Here is a 21,746-nt window from a genome sequence, read left to right on the forward strand (position 1 = left end):
CCTAAACTTTTTGATTGTGGTAATATATCATACATCTTAACAAAACAGACTTAAATTAGCTTTTACTTGCCAATTATTTCACATTTACGTTTAAAAACTTCAATATTTGTTTTATTTTGCTGCTTTTTTTATTTGATCAGAACAATTTTTTCTCTTGATATAAATTTTGAAAGTTACCAGAAATATAATATCTCATTTTGACATTTGTACCAGTATCAAGAGGTACCAGTATGGTTGTATTCAATGTTTGGATGCATAGCTTCATACCTTTTTCATACACACACACACGCTCATACACACTTCTATGCAATAATTGTTATTACACTATTAATTCAACATGTACAGAAGTTTTATTTTGTTTTCTTAGTTCGTACTAATCGTATCATTATTGAATCATATGTTATCGTAATCTTAGCAAATCGGCCTTAATTTAGCTATTACTTGCTAATTATTTTACATTTACATCTACACCTTTTAATAGTCATTTTATTTTTTTTTTATTTAATTGACCAAATAATTAATTATTTTAATTGCAAATATTTTTCTTCTACTGTGAAGTTTAAAAGTTGTTTGAAAAAGTTTGAAAAGCTTTACAGTCGCTTTATTTTTTCTCTTATTTTTTTCAAACAGTTCAAAACAGTTTTTTCTTGATATTAAGTTTCAAAGTTAGAATGGTAAGTGTTGTTATATGCTAAATAAATATAAACTTCCTGTGCAAAGGCTTTTATTACCCGGGCAACTTAGGACATTCAGTAGTATCAAAACAAAAGTAAAAAATATATTCACAACATGTATTTAACTATGTTGAAATAACGTGCTATGCTTACGAACATTAATAAATCTATCAGTGTTATTCAACAAGTGAGCAGAATGCGATGTTGAGAATTTGATCGTTTGTATTTTCAGTAAACATTGTAAAGTGGCACGGGTCAAGATGGTTGTGCACAATTTATGCGGTGATCCTTATCTTACGAGTTCCAGTCTAAACAATGCCATCATATCTTGCACCAAAACTTGATTTTTTTGAGGGTCAGCCATTCATAGACAGCGTGTTTTATTCCAATCTCATACAATAGCTTGTTGAACCAATTTAAACGTTGGCGATAGTTTGAAGCAGTAAATGGTGTTTTATGCATAATAAAAAACAAGTTATGTTCTCAGTCTGAATAATGACCATAGTGCTATCAAATGGTGTGCAACACATCTGCAAACACATATTAGGAAAGGGTGAAGTAATTTGAACGTTGGTACAAGTTGAACCACCCCAATTATCTTCCTGACTGCCATAGTTAGAATTATCTACTCTTACATTTAGCTCAAAGCACATATGATATCACTTCATGAGCAGACATTTTGAAAGAAAAGACATATGGCGAGTTGCTGAGTGAAATTTCTTATTTTTCATTCAACAACTAAACATTTGTTTAATAATGATATATTTGTGTAAAATTTAAAGTAATGGCTTATAGATTCCAATATTGTGATATATTGATGGTCAATATGTCAGTATTGGTAGAATGATGGATTAACTTTCAACTCTTCAGTCATTGCTTTTGGCAGAAAATAGTTGACATTGCAAAAATAGTGGTGGGGATAAACTGAACTACTTTCATTGGGGTAAATTGAACACATTGTTCAACTTACCCTACATCAAAGTTTTTATGTTTGGTACCGTTTTCAAATGAAATTTTTATTTTTTTATATGCTTCGTAAATACATGAAGAAGACACAGCGTTGTAAGAAAACTAAGGAATCCTTATATCATGTTTTAGAAGATGTCACAATGGGCACTTTGATGAGACAAGCTGCCTAAAAACATGGTGTTGACCAAATAACATTAACAAGATATAAAGCAAGAAAGAATGAAGGATATAAAGGCAAAGATTCAGGAGCAATCTATTCGGAAACTAAGTTGGCTAAGATGGTTTTTACAGTCGCTATGGGGAAAAAGTTGACTATTCATCTAACCACACTAGCTGACTCACTTTGCATGTATGGCCTTTCTAAGGATAAAACACTTGAATTAGCATATGAGTATACCAGCCAAAATGAGCTACAAGTCCCACTGTCTTGGATCCGTAACAAACCCGCTAGTAATATCTCTATAATTCATTAACTGGCTTTGTTTTATATCTGGTTGAACTTTAAAAAATAATGCAATTATAAGCCGCTTTAACTTACAGGCAATTACTGGTTTAGAGAGTTCTGCGACTGCCATTGATTGTCAGTTAGATGACCCGAAGCTGCATCTATAACTCAAGCAACTAGCTTTAACAAACCAAATGTCAAATCGTTTTTCACCTTAACTGAGATTATGGACAGGTAACTAGACAGCCAATAGAAAATAAATTGCATTTATTGCCCATTTTTATTCTATTGTTTGATTTTTTGAACTTGTTTTTAAACATACTTTATCATATTTTCAGTTACAATTTTGGACTCTAGGACATCTATAACATGGATGAATCAGGATTAACAAATGCACAATACCCTAAAGGGGTGATTGCAGCCACAGGGAAAACGTGTGGGATCCATTACAACCCAAGAACATAGCGAACTTGTAACATTTGTAGGAACCATCAGCGCCTCAGGTGTGTCAGATACATCATTGTTCATATTTCCGACAGCTAAATGTTGTAAAGGTTTTGTGTGACCTTCACTTTCCTCCACGAGTACAAGACTCGTGCATGAGTACAATACATATATTTCTGCTTTGTTCATCAAGGTGTACAAGAAATGAAACTAGTGACAAGCAATGAACAGGCCCAGAACAGCTCTGCTCTCTACTGCAAATTTTCGTGCTTATATAGCTGGTAGGCTCCGCCTCTCGTTCTGCTTGGCTGGGCTTGACTCAGCTCGGCTATGGCTTGGCTCTACTCAGCTCGGCTCGGCTCGGCTTGGCTCTACTCAGGTTGGCTTGGCTCTAACTGGCTTAACTCTCAACTCGTTATTTTGCCTGACTGAGCACAGCCCCGGCTTAGCTCAGCCCTAGGCAGAGCACTCAGTGGATCACATTCAACAACACGCTCCCCTCTATTGGTGACCACTGTCTCCAATCAAGACCTTGGGAGAGAGCTTATGGTAGCTACTCGGCATACTTCCTCCTCTCCTCTCAGGGTTCTGTCCAGGTCTTCCACATCCGTGTCTGAGGCAGCTGTCCCGGGAAAGCTCATATGCCGACTTCGGCGGCCGCCTTCTCCCACTCCCGATCTCCCTGGTCTGCTGCCACATCGACTGGCTTCGGTGCAGTTAGGGCTTCTTCAGCTTCTTTCAAGCTCCTGGTGACCGAAGCCAATAGTCCAGGCAAAGACGCATCACATGCGTCATCCAAGTTCTCCAACAAACTGAGGGCATTCGGGGTGAGCAAGTGCTCCAACAGAAGGGCCTCGGTAGCGGCCATGAGAACTACCTGGTTGTTCCCTTGTCCCACCTCCGGATCATTTGCCGGTGACTCCATCGAGTAGCACACCCATTCCCAAACCGGTCCGGCCTTCTAGTCGTCTGGACCGGCCTTGAGTTGTGACGGACAGGTTCCAATGAAGTCTCTGGTGTCGGAGCCGTTCCAGTCTCCTCCGGGTTTGATTTGGGTTCTCCCGGAACTTCTTCTAGTGGGACCGGATTGGCTTCTTTAGGTTGCAAAACTTTAAAACTTTAAAAACTGCAAAACTCGAAGCAAAACTTTAGGTTGGCAAGGTTACAATAGCCTTGTTATTGTAAAGTGAGTACAGTTATTTTGCAATAATAATATATGTATTAAAACAAGTCATTTCGCAAATCAATGTTAGTATGTTTGTTACTTAGATTTTATTAATAATAAATAGCTCAGGCGATGTTGAGGGTGTGACAACTCTGAGTCCTTGTAGACAAGCTCTTAAGCAGACACCGAACGTGTTGATAAAAAACTTCAAAAGTTCCTTCATTGCTCAGAGTAAATATCTCATGTCAGATTGATTTGAGTTACTCATCTAATTTTACTAGTCTACAACATTCTTAAAGCTTTTCTTCTTTTTATTACAATATCACATTTTTGCATGATGTTAATTGTTTAAGGGATGTCAAAAATAACAACAGCTATGATATGAGGTTGTCAATATGCAGTATTGTTAATCCTCTAGACTAAGGCGTATTGTACGCTAGTGTGATACTATTGAATAGTATAATACGTAATGAATGCTAGTAGAGACTGATGTGAATAGACACATGATAGCTCAATTGTTGCTTGTTAGTAAGCAAAGATACTAGTGTGTTACCCTAACACAAAGAGGCAATAGGAGACTAAAATATGTTGCTCCTAGTAAATCAGTCTCGTTTCATCTCAAGACTACTACTGAGGAGGTAATAGAATTCACACAGCTAGTTACTGGTGGGCTTACATATCTTTAATTAATATTCATACTATTTTACCCCATTTTGGTGGTTGTGGTTCTGTTGTAGATTTGGGGTGCATTAGCTGTGCATTTTTTACCTTTTCATGTTTGAGAATCTCTCTGAAACATGACTAGGCCTATGAATAACGCTAGATACTCAGTATAATGGCTTCCTTTGTTGACCATTGATCGGTTCTTGTGGAATATATGATGTGAGGAAACAAGTGCCTTGTTTGATGATGTGACAAAAGCATAAGCAATGATGTGAGCAGAAAGGTGACCTGTTTATGTTTATGATGTCTTAAGGTATAGCTATATTAAGTTATTGGTTACTTTATTATTATTTATTATGAACCATTTTTGTAAAGCTCAATTATGCATGCTATTTAGTTTGGTCTGCTCTTCACTATGATAACACAAACACATCAAATAATAGGTAGAAAGGTTATATAGCTCATGTTATATTTTTAGCAAAAATTGGGGTTAGAGGGTTGGCTGAGATAGAAAAGGAGAGGATTATATCTCTCCGCAAAGTGTATGTGTTAGGTGTGAGGAAGAGTGAATGTAAATGAACATGGAAAGTGGTGAAAGGAATGCAGTGAAAGACATGGTTGGGATGAATAGGGATAAGCATTATCAAAGGTTAGGTAGGTTGGGTTTGCAAAATACACATCAATTTTAGCTGCGAAGAATAGTCTGTGCAAATGAATTGTGATAGTCTTGAGTGAAAAGTGGGTAATAAAGGTTCAGCTTGATATCAAAGTATTTTTGAGGGTCAGATGAGTCTGTAAGACAAGCTAATAGAAGTATATGTATGATATGTATTGAAGTTTAAGTCAAGACTGTTCATAAGTAGTGTTAGATTAGAAAGCCTAGCATATTAATGTAAAGCGTGTGAAGTCACTTCAATGATAAATTACAGGTAAGTTAATGTTAGGATGGTAAATGGTTAATATAGCACATGCAGAAGTTCTATGGTAACTTTTCATATCTAGTTAGGTTATGGTAGCAGCAAGTCATAGTCACCTGTCAGTTATCAAGCCCAAGTCATAAGTACATGAAGTCCTACTGAGACATTCTTATCTTTTTTAGGAGTTAAAAGCACCATGAGTTAATTCTTTATATTTTAATTTAACTATATTTGTATGTCAGTCACTAATTTGATCTTTTTTTAAGTTTTCATCTCGGTATCTTTTAATAAAACTGAGAAGGCAAATCTTAATATTAGTAAAAGTTATCAAGCGATCGCATGCATGTTTGATAATAGTATAATTAATTTAAGTTTCTACAAGGTTCAGGTCAAAAATTCAGGTTTCTGTAACCGCGGTACGTTATTTTAACTAAGGTTTTAAATTATTGAACTTGAATGTTTAATTTGCGAAAAGCTATGTGAAAAAAAGTAAACTACGGAAACCAAGTATTAGAATCATTTAAATATTTAAGGTCTTAGGCATATTTACTGTAACACAAAAGGAGGATTATTTCAACCAGGTCTATATTCCCTGGTTGCCAACTGAGGCTGCAAATTTTAGGCAGTTAGTTATGAACACCTTGGGGGTTTGGGGGGCGGTGTGAACCACCAACGGGGTTTGGGCTCTGAACCTTTTAAGCATCAACAACCCTCAAAGCATGTATAAATGCAATCCATTGTAAGCATCCAAATTTACATAAGTAAGTAATATGCTAAAGAAGGATTCCAGCGACCAATGCGCTCAATGACTCCAATGTTTATCCCGAGTTTGAAAAAAAAATTAAAATTCCCCTGTTGTACAGCCTATGACAGAAGTGATATTGGAAAAAAAAGAAAGGGTACTGCTGGTTGAGAAATGCAATATTAGCAGTCAAATGGCGCTGCAGTGCAATAGAATAACTGCATTAGTAGCTGCAATGGTAGTTGTAATGTACTAGGTGTTATTATGTACAACAAACAGCAATAATGAAAGGAGAAGATTATATGTTTATATCTCTTCCTTGCAATATGAAAAATGCAATATTAGAAGTAAAATGGCAAGCTGCTGTGTAATATACACAGTTTGCCAGTTGGTTGTGTTAGATGTAGAATGGTTTTGAAAGTTTCTGTAACCAAAGTGAAGAAATGGGTCATGATCACAGAAACCATGGTTAAAGATGTAGTTGCGTCAAATTTAAGTTGATCTTAAAAAAAAGCATTTTTTCTCTATCAGTTGATATGTTGTTTGTTGTGTCACGCGATCGCATTGCCAAGATATTTGAAGATTAAAACCGAAAAAATCTGATCGCCGTAAAAACGCTCAGGCCACAAAAACGTACCGAGACTTGCCCAAAATGATGTCACGTGTTAGGCAACCTGTCTCTATCTCTCGTATTCACATCGGCTATTTGCGATAAAAGTCTAGTCTTACGCGGCTCTATTGGCATATATCTTATTTTGTATTTGCTCATGTTGGCTAGAATAAAATTTTAAATCCTGCTACAGATGCATTATTATGAATGTTTCAAAGGCCTCAAATAACGAAAATTTGTTTTACTCACTTTCTCTAAATGTTGTGTAAACATTTGGGTACCGACTACCAATTCTACCGGTCTACGGTAATTCTGTCAAGTCACTATGTAGAACGCAGTCTTTGTATCAGCAGCTACCCATTATACTAACGATATACAGCCTCTTATAAGCCCGCCCACATTATGCCTGTCACCTATCTTTGGGGCAGGGCTGTATATCATTGCCTACACCGTCTACGTACTAGTTTCTTACTAGTATTATTGTTACCGAATACTACCGAAGTGAAATAAGCAAGCCACGTCTTTGAAAAGAATATAGACAGGGATAGAGTTTTAAGGATGATAAGTCTGCTGCAAACTGGATTTGAACTCACCTTCTCCAGTTCTGCGGACATCCATATACCATATCCAATTCACTACAATATTCTGCAAATCATGTTTTGCATCATCTTCAACAATTATATTATATAATTTTCACAAGCAAAAATATTTTCATCTCGGCATAAAACTTTTATTAAAAATATTCATCAAGTCGTGGCCACTCAGATAGTATTATGTGATACAATAAGATAAATTCATCTACTGCAACAAACTCAAACAAAACATCATGGCTTATGCAGCACACATTCAAATCTCTCTTTCCACTTTATGGCAGTTTCCACACTGACAAAGCTTCTTCGGCTGGTGGGACGACATAAACATTCTGTAATCAGTAAAAAAAAATGCAATAAATATATGTCATTCATAGATGTGTCATTCTAAAGCGTATCTATTGACAGCTTCCAAATTGGGAGTTAAATAGATTGCGAGTGTAATTTTAAAAACAAATAAACATTTAATAAAGGCACAAGCAAGTTAAGCCAATGGTTCAAAGCTTTGGTTCTGGAAATTAAAGATTTGCAATGATCAATCAATTTTACCCACTTCCTACGAGTGAAAATAATTGGTAATCATGTCTCTAATTTACCAAAGAAAATTCGAAAAAAGTATTAAAGCTAGGTAAAACGGCAGATAAGCTATGAAACGATGATTGGAGATAGCAAAGAATTATCATTTTATTAATTAGTAAATGTATTTATGACTAAAAATATTATATTTACTCAAGTATAGAAGACTAAGTTAATTTACCTCCATTCCGTCTTCCTCTGCAGCAAAACGCTGCTGACGCCTGTCAACAGCCGTAGGCTGTCTACTCCAATCTTTTACTAAAAGTTGCTCAAATAACTCTGAGTCGCAGTCGCTATACAAAACTATGTATAACTTAGTAATTGTTGAAACGCGTTGAATCAGTAATGGTGAGAATTCTCTAACGATGAGATTCTTCGAGATCACAGACAACGCGTTTTACGAGTGATAACATTTATTACGGCCTATATAAAGATTTCGCGCTCATGATTGGATAACGAAGCGACCTGATATTTATCGCTCGTGGTTTCGTTTCAGATATCTTGCTTGTGACGTCACGAAATAGGCACCCACTGGAATGTGAGCTTTTTAAAAGAGGGCCTCATTCAAACGCATATATCTCTGGACAGGGTTGGTCTACAAAGACAAAAATGGCATCAAATTGTAGCTGATGTTTTAGCCTTTTATGGGTCCTAATTTCATTAAATTGACTTTTTTGACGCAACTACATTTCTAAGTCAGGTGTGTGAGATTTAGAGTTATCTCCACTAGCAGAAGGAAAAAAATTCAAATCACAAAATCTGCTTTAACTAAGCTAGAATCAAAAAAATTTGATTCTAGCTTAGTTAAAGCAGATTTTGTGGTCAATAAACTGAATGCATGTTTACCATTAGGGCAAAAACATAGTTCTGAGAAAACTGGTGTTAAAGTTTGAGAAACAAAAACCAATGCACGATTTGGTTTACATTTCAAAACGTCATAGCAACCAATATCAAGAAATTGTGATATTTATCTAGATTTATTTAGATGCAAAAATTATGCCTAATTGAAAAATCTATACAGATTTTAGTTGGTTGTCATAGAAATAGCTGTATATCTATAAGTAAGTGTAGGCCTATAACTTAATTTTGGAGATATTAAAAACGGCTAAAAAGAAACGATTCATTTCAAAGACGATTAAAAAAACATTCATCCTGTTGTAATTTAAATGGGGAGCATTTTTATTGCCTCTTACATTGGCTTTGTTTACCTCTGCAGACTATCGAAAGTTGCAAAATAAAGTATTAAAATAGAAAAGAAGAAATCGAATTGTGTAAAACTCTAAAATAAAACAGAACCTAGTGATGAGCTTGAAGATCTCATGTCCAAACCTAGTGAGGATGAGCCAACATACAAAATGTATATTTTACCAGGAGTTATTGTAGCTGGCGTGGCTTATACACCATAGCAAACTTTTAAAATGATAACACCACAACCCCAAGTCTCACAACCTCTACAGCTCCAAGTCTCACAAACTCTACAACCCCAAGTCTCACAAGCTCTACAAACCCAAGTCTCACATCCTCCAGTCTTGACAGCAAAACAGAGAATAATGTGAGATAATATACTATAATAAATGGCATCGAATGATATGTTAAAAAATGACCATAATACTTTATATAATGGAGTTTTAATGGCGGTGGGAGTAGTAGAACCTTGATACACATTGACATAAATGGGTTTTGCAATTAGGCCCATTGATTTTAAACTAGAAAGCCTTGCGATGCTGGGTCAATAAGTGGCAACAAGGGTCTTTGGAATCAAAAAGTTGCAAAACAATAGACTACCGAGTGTTATATGAAAATAATTTTATATTTTAAAATATGAAATGTATTTTATATTGTAAAGTATTTTTATATTTCATAATATAAAATTACCCTAGTTCAATGTCAAGATCTTCTGTATGATGAGGTATGACTTGAAGTTGTTCTCTCATATATGTTCTGTCTACATTACTTTTTAAAGTATATACTGATTGTTGATCATCAATATGTTTTATTTTATCAATCAAATACGCATCTGTAGACCAAATTTGATCAGTTGCTTTGTTATCTCCAGCTTCTTCTCCGGGTTTGTATGAATATCGAACAATCCAATCTAGCTCATCGTGTTTAAAGTCTTCATCTTTATATTTGGGTTGTGGCACACTCTCTAGTTTTATTGCATCGACTGATTTCATATATATCATTCTAGTTTTTTTCATTAATAATAGCATCCACAACATCGGGTAGTCTAACGACCCACTCACGATTAGTTTGTTGGTTTTTGATTTCATTAGTCCCATCTCCATTTTAATTTCTTGTCTAAAGACTTTTCAATTTTAGTGTGTTTTTTGTGTTCTTTCATCAACTTGATAAACTCATCCATAAATCCATGACCATTATCACACATGATAGTTTTTGGACACTTTAGTGGAAATCTAGAGTATATTTTTTTGTATAGCATTTGAAGCTTTGTTGGCAGTTTTTGTTTTTATAGGGTTGGCTTCTTTATAACGAGAACCAATATCTAATATAGTTGAAGCGTTTTTGTATTTTCCATCGTGGGGTGACTGTAAAATATCCAACAGATGAGAATGATTTAGTTTGTCTTGATTAAAATGAGAATATTTAACTGTCTTTGGTTTAGGTTTATGCTGTATTTGTTGTTTTGTCAATTCAAGAAAACTTTTGCGTAGCTTGCAAAAGGCTAAACCACCCATTGATAGCCAGAAAGTTGTAATAGAATTGTTGTAGTTTTTCTAGGTATTGTATATTTTTTAAATTTACGTAAATTTATTTGACTTTACATAAATATTTTTTAAATTTACACCCATTTATTTGAAATTACACATTTTCTGTGAATTTATGAGAATATTTTTTTAATTTACACAATTACATTTGAATTTGCACAATTTTTATAAATGTTTTACCTTTAATAATATTTTTATCCCGTAATCGTCTATTAATTGTTTATCATATCTCATTTGATTAAGTGTTAGATAGCATGTGTTTAGAAAAATTATTTCCACTTAAGTTTTGTTTAATCTACATTCTTTTTCAATTGAGTGATGAGTTTTTACATCCTCATCTTAAACTCGCAATAACTCGGGTCGCTTCATTTTTTATAATTATTTATATCACGGCTTTTAGCAAGCCCTCTCAACACTAGTACACTTCGATTTTTAAGTTCAGGTGGTGAATGACGTTCTCTTTCATATATTAGAAGATGTATTGTAGGCCAAGGTGTGCTACACTAATAAAAACTTATAGGTTCAAAAGGTTTATTTTTGGGCTCATTTTTTAAAAATAAACAAACTTTTATTAGGTTCATAATTTACTTTTTCTAGCCTCAGTTCACGATCTTGCCAGTTGTAAAAATATAATATTTAGTAGTAAAAAAATACATCAACACCATCAAGACTTTTTATTAATATGAATCCATTAATATAAATTTAGCCATTGATTGAATCTTTATCATTTATTTATACTTATTCATCTTTAGCCCACAATACGGAGTGATAAGTGTGATCCCTGGTATCAGATTTTGTGGCAAGCCATTGTATACAAATCTCGAGCTAGGTGTAGCGTTATCAGCTATATACATACTTCAGCGTAAAATATTTTAGTTCTTCGTTAGTATCATAATTACAAATTGTGACTATATATGAGTATATGAGTTGAGTTTAACTGTCTTGGGGTTTACTGATACGATGGTATAACGAGTTGTTTGATTTAAGATAGCTAGTATGCTTATTGACTCTGTGGTTGCTTTAAATTCTGTACTATTTACAATCTTGTTATCTATGCCTATTTATCACATGTTTTGATCAATACAAAAAATTAGGCTAGAGTAGTATACTACAGGGGTTGGCCTATATATATCCAATAATTTATATTGGTTTTTTTGCGAATTCGAGATACAAATTGGGGTCACTGCGTGCAAAGATCATCGAGTTAAAAGTGACCCCCGACTACACCCCCTATGTAGCATACTACTTAAATATATTGTTTATGATTCATGGTAGGCAAAACTTTTTCTTTATTCACTGTTTATTCAATATATGATATAAAATGCATGACACTACAGATTTCTGTATGGGACAGTGACAGAACAGCAGCTATTAACTATTTATTGCAAAAGCTTTTGTTCTGTCAGTGGGTCCACGGCAGAAATCTTTCACATCTGATTCTGTAGCTATTTCAACCTCTTTATATATGTGTAATATTACAAGATTATTTAGACAAGCCTGCCTCACAGTGTTCATCATCAATGTTTTGATTCGCTTCAATGCAGAAAATATCTTTCACTCACTGCATTAGTGGCAGGCGAAACCAATACTAGGGTAGTGAGCCAGCCTTTCCACTTCATTGCTAGTTGTGCTCTGAGCTCATTCAGTTGCAAATTCCAAGAACTTATTAACTAGTGCTAGAGCACAATTGGCGCTAGTTGCTAGTAAATTAGTTCTTGGAATTTACAAGTGAATGAGCAGCTTAGACTGCAATTCTTAGTACTTATCCACCAAAAATCACTAAAAGGTTGGGGCGCTCAGCCGCCCAGCCGCCCCAGAAAATACTGGCCTGATTTAACAGTTACAACTGTAGCCTATAGCTTAAAAATGTATCATTGCACACAATCTATCGAAGCGCCGCATATAGCCTAGTTAATGGAGTAAAAGATATCAACTTGTCATGCGTTAAACTGACCCATTCTGATTCATTGGTTCAAAACTGTTATTCATGATTAATTACTGTTTTGTAGCCACACGCTCACAGCATACAAAAGCCATTATTAGATTGGATTAAGATTATGCTTAAGCGTGATTGATAACTTTAGTCTGAAGTCACAGCGGCGCTCACGCTTATCGTTAAGGGCACGCACCAAAATTGTCACAATTCATCATTCACTTCATGCAATCACTCACATACACTGCTTTGTATACTTTCACACATGGATACACTTTCTCTCTCATACACATATATTACTCCGTTCTCTTAAGCATAAAGGTAATTATTATAGCACTATTCTGTTCAGTACAAATTATTACTCATTGTCTTTATATGAGTAGTTAGTGAATTTTACTTTCAGTCGAAAGTGTTTACTTTGTCATTTCATCGAGATGATTCTCTCGATTTTATATTACTTTCTAAAAACTAATTTCAAATGTTTAATTAAACTATAATAGTAGTTGGTAGCTTATTAATCCATAACTGGGTTTAAAGTATCCATGGTGATAATGTTACTTTTTAAATTATTTCGTTTTTAATCTTTTGCGATTATGAAAGCTTTAAAAATGGTATAGAAATATGATCACTGCGCTGAGTTTAGCTGAAAAATAAATGGTTACAATTTCATTGCTTCTAAAGAAATACTTGATTATTTTATTAATTTGGAAGACGTACCAATCTGCAACTTGAATTTTTCATTTGAAAACAAACTTCTTTTCAAATTTTTTTCTCTAAAATTCCTTCATCAATTTAATTTTTTTTCAGTTTGAAAGCTTCCTTATATTTAATGATCTTTACGGCTATTACTGTACACCAAGGCTGAATATTTTTAGTTGGTTAACAAATTTTTTTGAAAATACTAAAAACTTGTTTTAAAAGTTGAAAATTTAAAAAAAGGACAGTTTCTGTGGTTTAAAAAAGATTTAAGTAACTTTTTTTATTCAAAATCAACAAGTAGATGAAGTATATCCATTGAAAAAGTGTAACTCTCATCATTTGCTATATAAATTGGTAGAGCAGTATTAGTAGTAACAGCTGTGTTTTATAGCCACCATATAGTTACAAAGTTATCTAGGGCTGGCTTACAATCTTTTGAAATGGTATTCTTTGTAAGTTAGAACTATCTCATAGAATTAAACTTTTTCTTAGCTAACCAGTTTTTTTGAACAAGCTATGACTGTTCTACTTGACTAGTTCTTTCGATAAATGACTTTTTTGTTAATTGAAAGGCTAGTACAGGTTACGTTACCTACATGTATATGAAAGCACACATTATTTTTGCAAATTTTTGTAAATTTTATTCTAGCCGAAAAATAAATTTCTTTTCAGGGCTTCACAGTTTTATAAGTTTAAGCGACATTTTAAAAAACAATTTCTGGCATTTTGAAAATTTATATCTTATTAACTGAGGTCAATCCGCACAGCTGAGACATGGCAAGTCAACTATCCAGAGTAGCTGATTTGTCAAGACAAGCTGAGCGTGATCTAAAGCTAACGCAAATGTTCAAGAGAACTAATATTTAACCTTAGTTATTTTATCATGTTTGACTCGTCAAACATTTAATTTGACGATTAATATGCAATTTAATTATGAAATTTGTTTTAAAATGAGTTTGTTGTAAGAATGTATGGTACACCATCAACCAATTAAAGTGAAAACTTAATTATTTATTTCCTAATCTTTGAGTAATAAAAATGTTGCTATTTAATAAAAATAACATAAGATGGCCTTTTAATTATAAGTTTTTTCAAACATTTTAATTTTATTCTTGAAAGTGAAACACATATTATTTTATGGCTTTAAATAGAGAGTAGTCGAGTCTCAAGTTTTAGAGCAAAATAAATGCACTTTAATTTAACGAAGTGTTTACCAATCAGAATTAATTGGAACAATAAAGTTTCAGTTTAAATCCAAAGTTTTTTGTGTGAAAGTTTAACAAAGCTATTTGTTGAAATTTAAAGGAAACAAAATTTCTTGTTTTATCAATTGAGCTACAAGTTACTTAAAGATCTATTTCAAAGCTGAACTACACTTTTTTGTAAATGTTGCATTTTTAGAAGCCTTTTACTATTGAAAAATGTTACAAACTCTGCTTTAGATCATTGTGAATTTTAAACACAATATACCTGAGCCTTTCCAAGTATGACAGCACTTAGTTCAATTTAGAGTGACAAGAGGAACACATCATCTTGAGACAGACACTTCGGATTTTCATGCTTACATACAATGATTGCACATTAATAAATCATTCTAAACAGGTCTCTAGTAGAAACATCCTTACATGTCTAACAAAAATATGTTTAAAAAGATGTGGCACTGAATACATCTATTCGTTATCATTATCCAGTACATAAGGAATGAACCACAAAGTTTCATCAGCTTTGCGGTTCCCAGTGGGCCGTACTGGGTACCAGAGCTAATTAATATTACATTCTGATACATAAAATGACGCGAAATGCATTTCTCTGACCAGCATAAGATGCATGTAAGAGTGAATATGACAAACTTGATGAGCTCAAAATTGCATAGTCCTTTAGTGGTCATGAGCTGAGTGATTGCAACCAAGCAAGGTGCTACAATTTTGTAGGAGTTTTGTGTAGCTTCGTATGATGATGCTCTCAATATCTATCTGAATTTAGCTTAGAAATGTCTGCCTTGTTATTAATCCAATAAAAATATTAAAATATTAAAATAACTCATCGGTCATACATGTGGTTAATGTACAGTTTATTATGGATCTGTCATTCCGCATGGTCTCGAATTAATCAAGTTTTATTTATTGTCAAAAAGAAGTATTTGAATTTATTCATTTTTTTAATAGCAAGCCTTTCATAGATAGGGAGACTCTTATTAATAGGAAACTATCATCAAGCCTCAGCTAGCATAGCGTTATAAAATCCGCCGACAACCGAAAATTAGGTACTATCAGTCTGCCCAGTAAGCAAGATAGACAGCCTAAATTATGATAAACTTTCCATAGCATTCAAATGGATGCTAGCACACAGCGTAATAATGGTAGACATTTCAAAAATTTCAATTTCAATGAGATTGTATTAAAACACAAGAAGGCTTATAAATTTCTTTTATTTTGTTTTAGTTGCACGACTTAAATACATTTGATTAGCTCAATTAACGAAATTTGCTAGAATGAAAAGCTATGTATTAGAACTTGCTTTTTAACATTTTTTCCTTTAGATGTTTAGGCAGCAGGTTTACACACATGACTAGAGTTTGGAGTGACGAAATAGTGAACAAATGGTTCATCTTTTGACAGATCGTCGTAATACTGTGTTTAGCGTTTTTACAAAGCCTCTAATAGTTACATATTGTTAGGTGCCCTAGGTAGTAATACTAATATAGTATATGTTCTATCATCAAGGGAAATTATGTACAACGTATATCAATAGATGAAAGATACACTCTTCACAGAACTAAGTTTTATGATTTAATTTTAATGGCTATTAAATATGTTAAATATTATTAGGGTTATTTAATGGTAGTCATTTTACCAAGCTGTTGCAAAAATTGACTAAGTCTGCTGTTTACCCAAACAAATGACTTTTTATCCGATCAACATTTAGTAAAAATTTAATCTACAGTATACATTCTTATGCTATTATAGCAATTGTACGAGGGATAACCGTTTAGAAAGAAATAAGTATCATGTGTGGTGCTCAACCAACTAAGCAAAAACAAAATGAACTCTGCTTTTTGTTTTAAAATTGGCGCACAAGAATATCTTAATGTAGGTCTAACATGGTTATAACTTTAGTTGTAAGTTTAACAGTCACTTTACTTATACCAAATTTTTTTGTGGCTGCCTTGTTAAAGGTCAGTTTCTTATTTATTAGCTCAATATTTAATGCTTTTAGGATAAAAAGTAAATATGCGCAGATGAATTGTTCGATAAAAAAATAGCATATTTAAAGGTACATGTATTTAAGAGTCTAAGTCAACATTTACCTCAAATGAGAAGTGATCTAATCTACCTACAACTGTTAGGGAGTAATTCAAGCTTATTATCAAATGCATATGCACTGCTTAATAGTTGGTACTATCTTCTCAGATTAGGACCAAACCTGATTAATGACTGTTTAACCAATGCCTGGTTGGTTGATGTAATCAAAATTATACAACCGACCTTCGTAGATGTGAGAATTTAGAATTATACTCTGAGAGAGGGAATCTCTAAGGTATGTAATATAAAGCCAGTTTTTCTCAATACCTAATTTTATTTCACATACTTCCATACAGTTACTATATGCTTAATTGTTCGAATTTAGCTTTTGGCGGACAAAAAAAGCTTTCCTTGACCCACCCTTATCCGCTTCCAACTACGCAAGCTCAGTTTTTGTTCGTCAACTGAAGTTGGAGCACGCACTGTTTCACAGAATTCTCTCTCTTCAGTTTCCAGCTTTAAATATGGCAGGTACGTATCATGTTTGTCCCTCCTTGAGAGGGACAGCATACCCCTTGCCTTCCTGTCAAGGGGTAGTCGATGGACGAGTTCTTTTATACTCCGAAATCAACATTTTCTTACCTTGACTTGACTCGGTTGATTTGCACCCGACCTAACCTTCGCCCTGTCCTTTCGGAAGGGGATACCCAGGTCGGAATCTCCTTGTCTCACCCTCTTTAGCTCGGAGCACATGTGTAAGCCTCCTCATGAGCTATCGGTGGGATATCTGTTATATCAGAAATACCTAACTGAGAGGTCTCTGTTTATAATGGATTGTCAGGGCTCTCCTTGATCAAGTTTCCGTACCGCTGTGTCTTGAAACTTGAGAAGGTGGTCGTTACTTTGTTGTTAACGAATATGTCAGGTCCTTCTCTTCTCTTGACAGACAATCAAGAAGCAGAAGACCAGCCTCAACCAGTGACCGTTGATGATGAAAACGGGACAGGGGAAGATGGCAAAGACATGTCCTTAAGGGAGCTGAAAAGGAAGATCTTTGAAGTACTCCCGGATTCCATACTACCCCCTCCAGATCACAAAGTAAAGAGGTATGGTAGCTTCTATGTATATCTAGTTGATATTGGTTATATTCCATGTCGATATCATGATAGATATAGTGGTTACATTGTCTTATAGATGTACATGATATATATCTAGTGAATAGATATTTATGAGTACATAATGACATTTTCTGTTCTCGTAGAGCCAAGACTATCGCCGAACAGATGCTATCTCAAGACAGACCACAAGACGATGACGATACAGACTATAGTCTGCCCTTGTCTCAGGTCATGACTTCAGCCATAGAAGAGGTCAAACACCAGAAACAAGCCTTCACAGCGAAATATCCCAGAATAAGAGGGTTCCATGTTTCGAACTACCAAGTACAGGGGGACACGCTCAAATCGTCTTACAGCCGCACTGACGAGGACGCTGCACTTCTGGGTAAGGCATCTAACAAGGCCCTCATTCCATGCAAATATATTGAGGAGATGGAAACCCTTACAAGGCAGTTGATGCTTGTTGCTAGCCATTCAGATTGGGTCCTTGGCAGCTCTGTTGCGCTTTTGCAACAGGGTGATACAGATGCAGTCATCAGATCGATTGAGAGCTTATGTCTTGCACAATCCCATACTGCTGCTTTGCTTGCACGCTTACTTGCTAATTTGGTGCATGTCAGGCGAGATCAGTTGGTCTCTACCTCTGCTCTTTCCTCTGCCACTAAGTCTTCTCTGCTAAAGCTTGCCATGCCGCTTAATTCATCACTGTTTGAAGGAAAGTTGGCTGATTTGACCTCACAGGATGCATCGACAGCATCCAACAGAGCGTTGATATCTATAGTCAAGCAGCAGAAATGGTCACTACAACCAGCTCAACCAAAATCGGAGAAAGAAGGTGACACTGGTAAAAAGTATAGTTTTCAAAGTAAAGGAAAGGCCCCACAGAAAGGCAAATCCTTCAAGATACCCAAGAAGACCGTCGAAAAAAAGTAGGCGGCTGTCTCACCAGTTACTGGCAGGTATGGAACAATCTGCCCAGTGCCTCTACTTGGCTAATAGATCTGTTAAAACACGGTTTGCGTTTAAACACAAAAGCCCCTTTAAATTATCCAGTACCACAAACACTCTCAGAGGACTTGGTATCGGAGCTAATGGTTTTAGAGTCCAAAGGTGCCGTAGAACCTGTCACAGGAGATCACAAGGGTTTCTACAGCCGAATATTCTCAGTACCGAAGACAAACGGGCAGTTGAGAATAATTATAGACTTATCCAGACTGAACAAGTGGCTCACTGCACCCAAATTCAAGATGGACAACATACAAACAGTACTAGCTGCTCTGGACAAATCGATGTGGATGGTAAAGCTGGACCTCACCGATGCCTTTTTCCATATACCCATTCACACAGACAGCAGGAAGTTTCTACGGTTTATGATGAACGAACGACCAATGCAGTTCAAGGTTCTACCGTTCGGGTTATCTATAAGCCCTCACACCTTCATGAAGGTCATCTCCACAGTAGCGGCTCACCTACGACAACGGGGTGTGACGCTGATAACATACCTAGACGACTGGCTGATCTACAGCAAGTCAAGGGAGGTCTTACAGTCCCAGGTTTTGACCGCTTCCAACCTGCTACAGGACCTGGGATTCCATATCAATTACGAAAAGAGCATGCTAAATCCCACACAAGTATGCACATTCCTAGGCTTCAATCTAGACACCAAGAGAGGATTAGCTCACCCATCTCAGGAGAATATCCTAAGACTGACTACCATGTGTCGGGCGATAGCAAAGAAGAGGGAGATAACTGCTCAAAGTTTCTTAGCGATGCTTGGTCTGATGAACTTCTGTGCTACGACATCGTGGAGGGCAAGGCTTCGAATGAGGCCACTGCAGTTCCACCTACTGAGTCACTGGAGAATGTCCAGAGGCCACCTACAAGATCCTGTGCCTATAACCAACTACATGAAAGAGCACCTAGTCTGGTGGACCACAGAAAACCTTCAGATAGGCACTCAAATGAATCCACCTCAAGCGGATTGCGTGCTTCAATCAGACGCCTCTGCCTCAGGATGGGGAGGTATAGTCGGCGAGGAAACAGCTCAAGGAAGGTGGGGAGTCGAGGAAAGAAAACTCCACATAAACGTTCTCGAACTCCTGGCACTCTACAAGTGCCTTCAAACTTTTCAGAAGAGTTTGCTCGGAAAAGTGGTCTTGTGCCAGATAGACAACACAACAGTCGTAGCCTATGTAAAGAAACAAGGAGGGACCAGATCGCCACAGCTATGTACCCTAATCTGGGAAATCCTGCACTGGTGCGACGAGAAGAAGATCACACTGAAGGCATGTCATCTGCCCGGCAAACGGAATGTTATCGCAGACATGTTGAGTCGGGTGACTTCACCAACAGAGTGGTCTCTACACCCTCAGGTGGTCAAGATGATTTTCAAACAATGGGGCACTCCAATGGTGGATCTGTTTGCAACCAAGTTGAACAACAAGCTACCGATATACTTCAGCCCTATGAAGGACCCTCAGGCAGCAGGAGTGGATGGACTGAGTCAACCATGGGACAGACTGTGGGGTTACGCGTATCCTCCCATAAACTTGCTTCCCCTGGTACTGAGGAAAATTCTCCATTCCCTAGATTGTCAGATCATAATTATAGCTCCAAACTGGCCCAGACGGAGTTGGTTCACAGGACTGTTAAACCTACTGGCATCCAGACCACTGGAACTTCCTACAATGGCGAAGCTCCTGAAACAGAACGGAGTATACCATCAGGGGACAGACAGACTGCAACTTCACGCCTGGATGCTGTCCAGCAGACAAGATGCAAGGAAGGCATTTCTCGAAAAGCAGCCTTTTATGCCACAAAATGCGTCAGGGAGTCTTCATCAGCCGTCTATGATGGGAAATGGAAAGTGTACTCTGATTGGTGTATTAGAGAGGAGAGAAATCCGCTCGAGCCCACTATCTACATGTATGATGTAACTGACTTCCTTATCTATCTGCTAGAGGAGAGAAAGCTGTCAGTGAGTACAATTAAATGCTACAAGGCTGCACTGGTCAATACTCTAGGTAGATCTTTCCCGACAGGGGCCAAGGACATAATCAAGGAGATGCTGAGAGGCTTTGCCGCTTGCTCTCATAAAACCATCAGAAGACAACTACCAAAGTGGGATCTCACGGTCATCCTCCACCACCTCTCTAAGTCAAGCTCAGATTTGAGGTAATCCTAGTTGCCTTATACTCACTAATCCTGCTTGCTTGCTGCTTTCTATCAGCATGTTACAACGCTTGTTGTACACACTACACACTAACACTGCTTGCTTGTTGCTTTCTATCAGCTTGTTAGAGCTCTTGTATTAACTTGGTGCTGACACAACAAGTTATAACTTGTATTATTTTTCAGGTCGCTATCCCTGAAATGCGTGTTTCTTCTAGCCCTGAGCACTGGGAGGAGGAGATCAGAGATTCATGCCCTCACTAGAGAGTCCATCAACATCTCTGAAGATACCATCCAACTCGGAGTTAATCGTGGCTTTATGGCCAAGACACAGAAAGCAAGCGATCCGGAACTGAAAATCCTCGTTAGAGCTAACCCAGGAAATCCAAACCTGTGTCCTTATCTGACATTACTAGAATATCTGACAGTTACTAATGATTTATGTGACAATAATGGTAATCTGTTTCTGTCTTACATCAGACCTCATAAACCCATCACTCAAGATTCTGTTTCAAGATGGATTTGTTGTGCTATTAGAGACTCTTATAAAGTTTTAGATATGTCTTCTCTACCAGAAACCAATGCCCATGAGGTTAGGGCTATAGCTGCCTCTATGTTCATTTCAGATGATAATAATGTTGATGAAATTTTAGCCACTGGCCTATGGTCAAGCAAGTGGTCCTTTCTGGGACACTATAAAAGAGATATACCGTGGGACCTGTCTCAATTTAAGTCACTGGTGGTTGTTAATAAAGTGTTGAAGCTCTAATCTACACTCTTATCACTTTATACCCAAGACCCCTACCATGATGATTGGGTCCTTTGATACATACTATCAGACACTCCACGAGTAGATAAATTCCTTGGGTGAGGAGTTTTCCCCTCCTATCACACCTTACGAAGAAAAGGGTTCGGGGTGATATCCTTTAGTATCCCCTCCTTTGACCCTTACATTTTAATCCGCTTAGTGAATTCCATACAAGACAACTCCTGCCCAGCCACCTGTGTCTGTGGGATTCTATTAAGCATATAGTAACTGTATGGAAGTATGTGAAATAA

General features: G+C 36.3%; 1 protein-coding gene across 1 annotated transcript; it reads left to right on the forward strand.

The window, feature by feature from the left end:
• The first annotated feature begins 4,941 nt into the window (after positions 1–4,941).
• Positions 4,942–20,922, forward strand: LOC137396717 (uncharacterized). The gene is made up of 5 exons (XM_068083026.1): positions 4,942–5,009; positions 16,784–16,929; positions 17,345–17,504; positions 17,660–17,901; positions 20,874–20,922. Exons 1-5 carry the CDS (start codon positions 4,942–4,944, stop codon positions 20,885–20,887), a joined length of 630 nt encoding a protein of 209 aa, XP_067939127.1. The 3' UTR covers positions 20,888–20,922.
• The last annotated feature ends 824 nt before the right edge of the window (positions 20,923–21,746 follow it).

Source organism: Watersipora subatra, chromosome 5 (genome assembly GCF_963576615.1).
Source record: "Watersipora subatra chromosome 5, tzWatSuba1.1, whole genome shotgun sequence".
NCBI classification, from domain to species: Eukaryota; Metazoa; Bryozoa; class Gymnolaemata; order Cheilostomatida; family Watersiporidae; genus Watersipora; species Watersipora subatra.

Bases quoted from the DNA above. Each gene is read 5' to 3' on its own strand.
- LOC137396717 (XM_068083026.1), top strand. From the start codon at position 4,942: ATGGAAAGTGGTGAAAGGAATGCAGTGAAAGACATGGTTGGGATGAAT. The intron at 16,930-17,344 runs GTACGTATCATG...TTCTCTTGACAG, and splicing joins TCCAGCTTTAAATATGGCAG to ACAATCAAGAAGCAGAAGAC. The intron at 17,505-17,659 runs GTATGGTAGCTT...CTGTTCTCGTAG, and splicing joins CCAGATCACAAAGTAAAGAG to AGCCAAGACTATCGCCGAAC.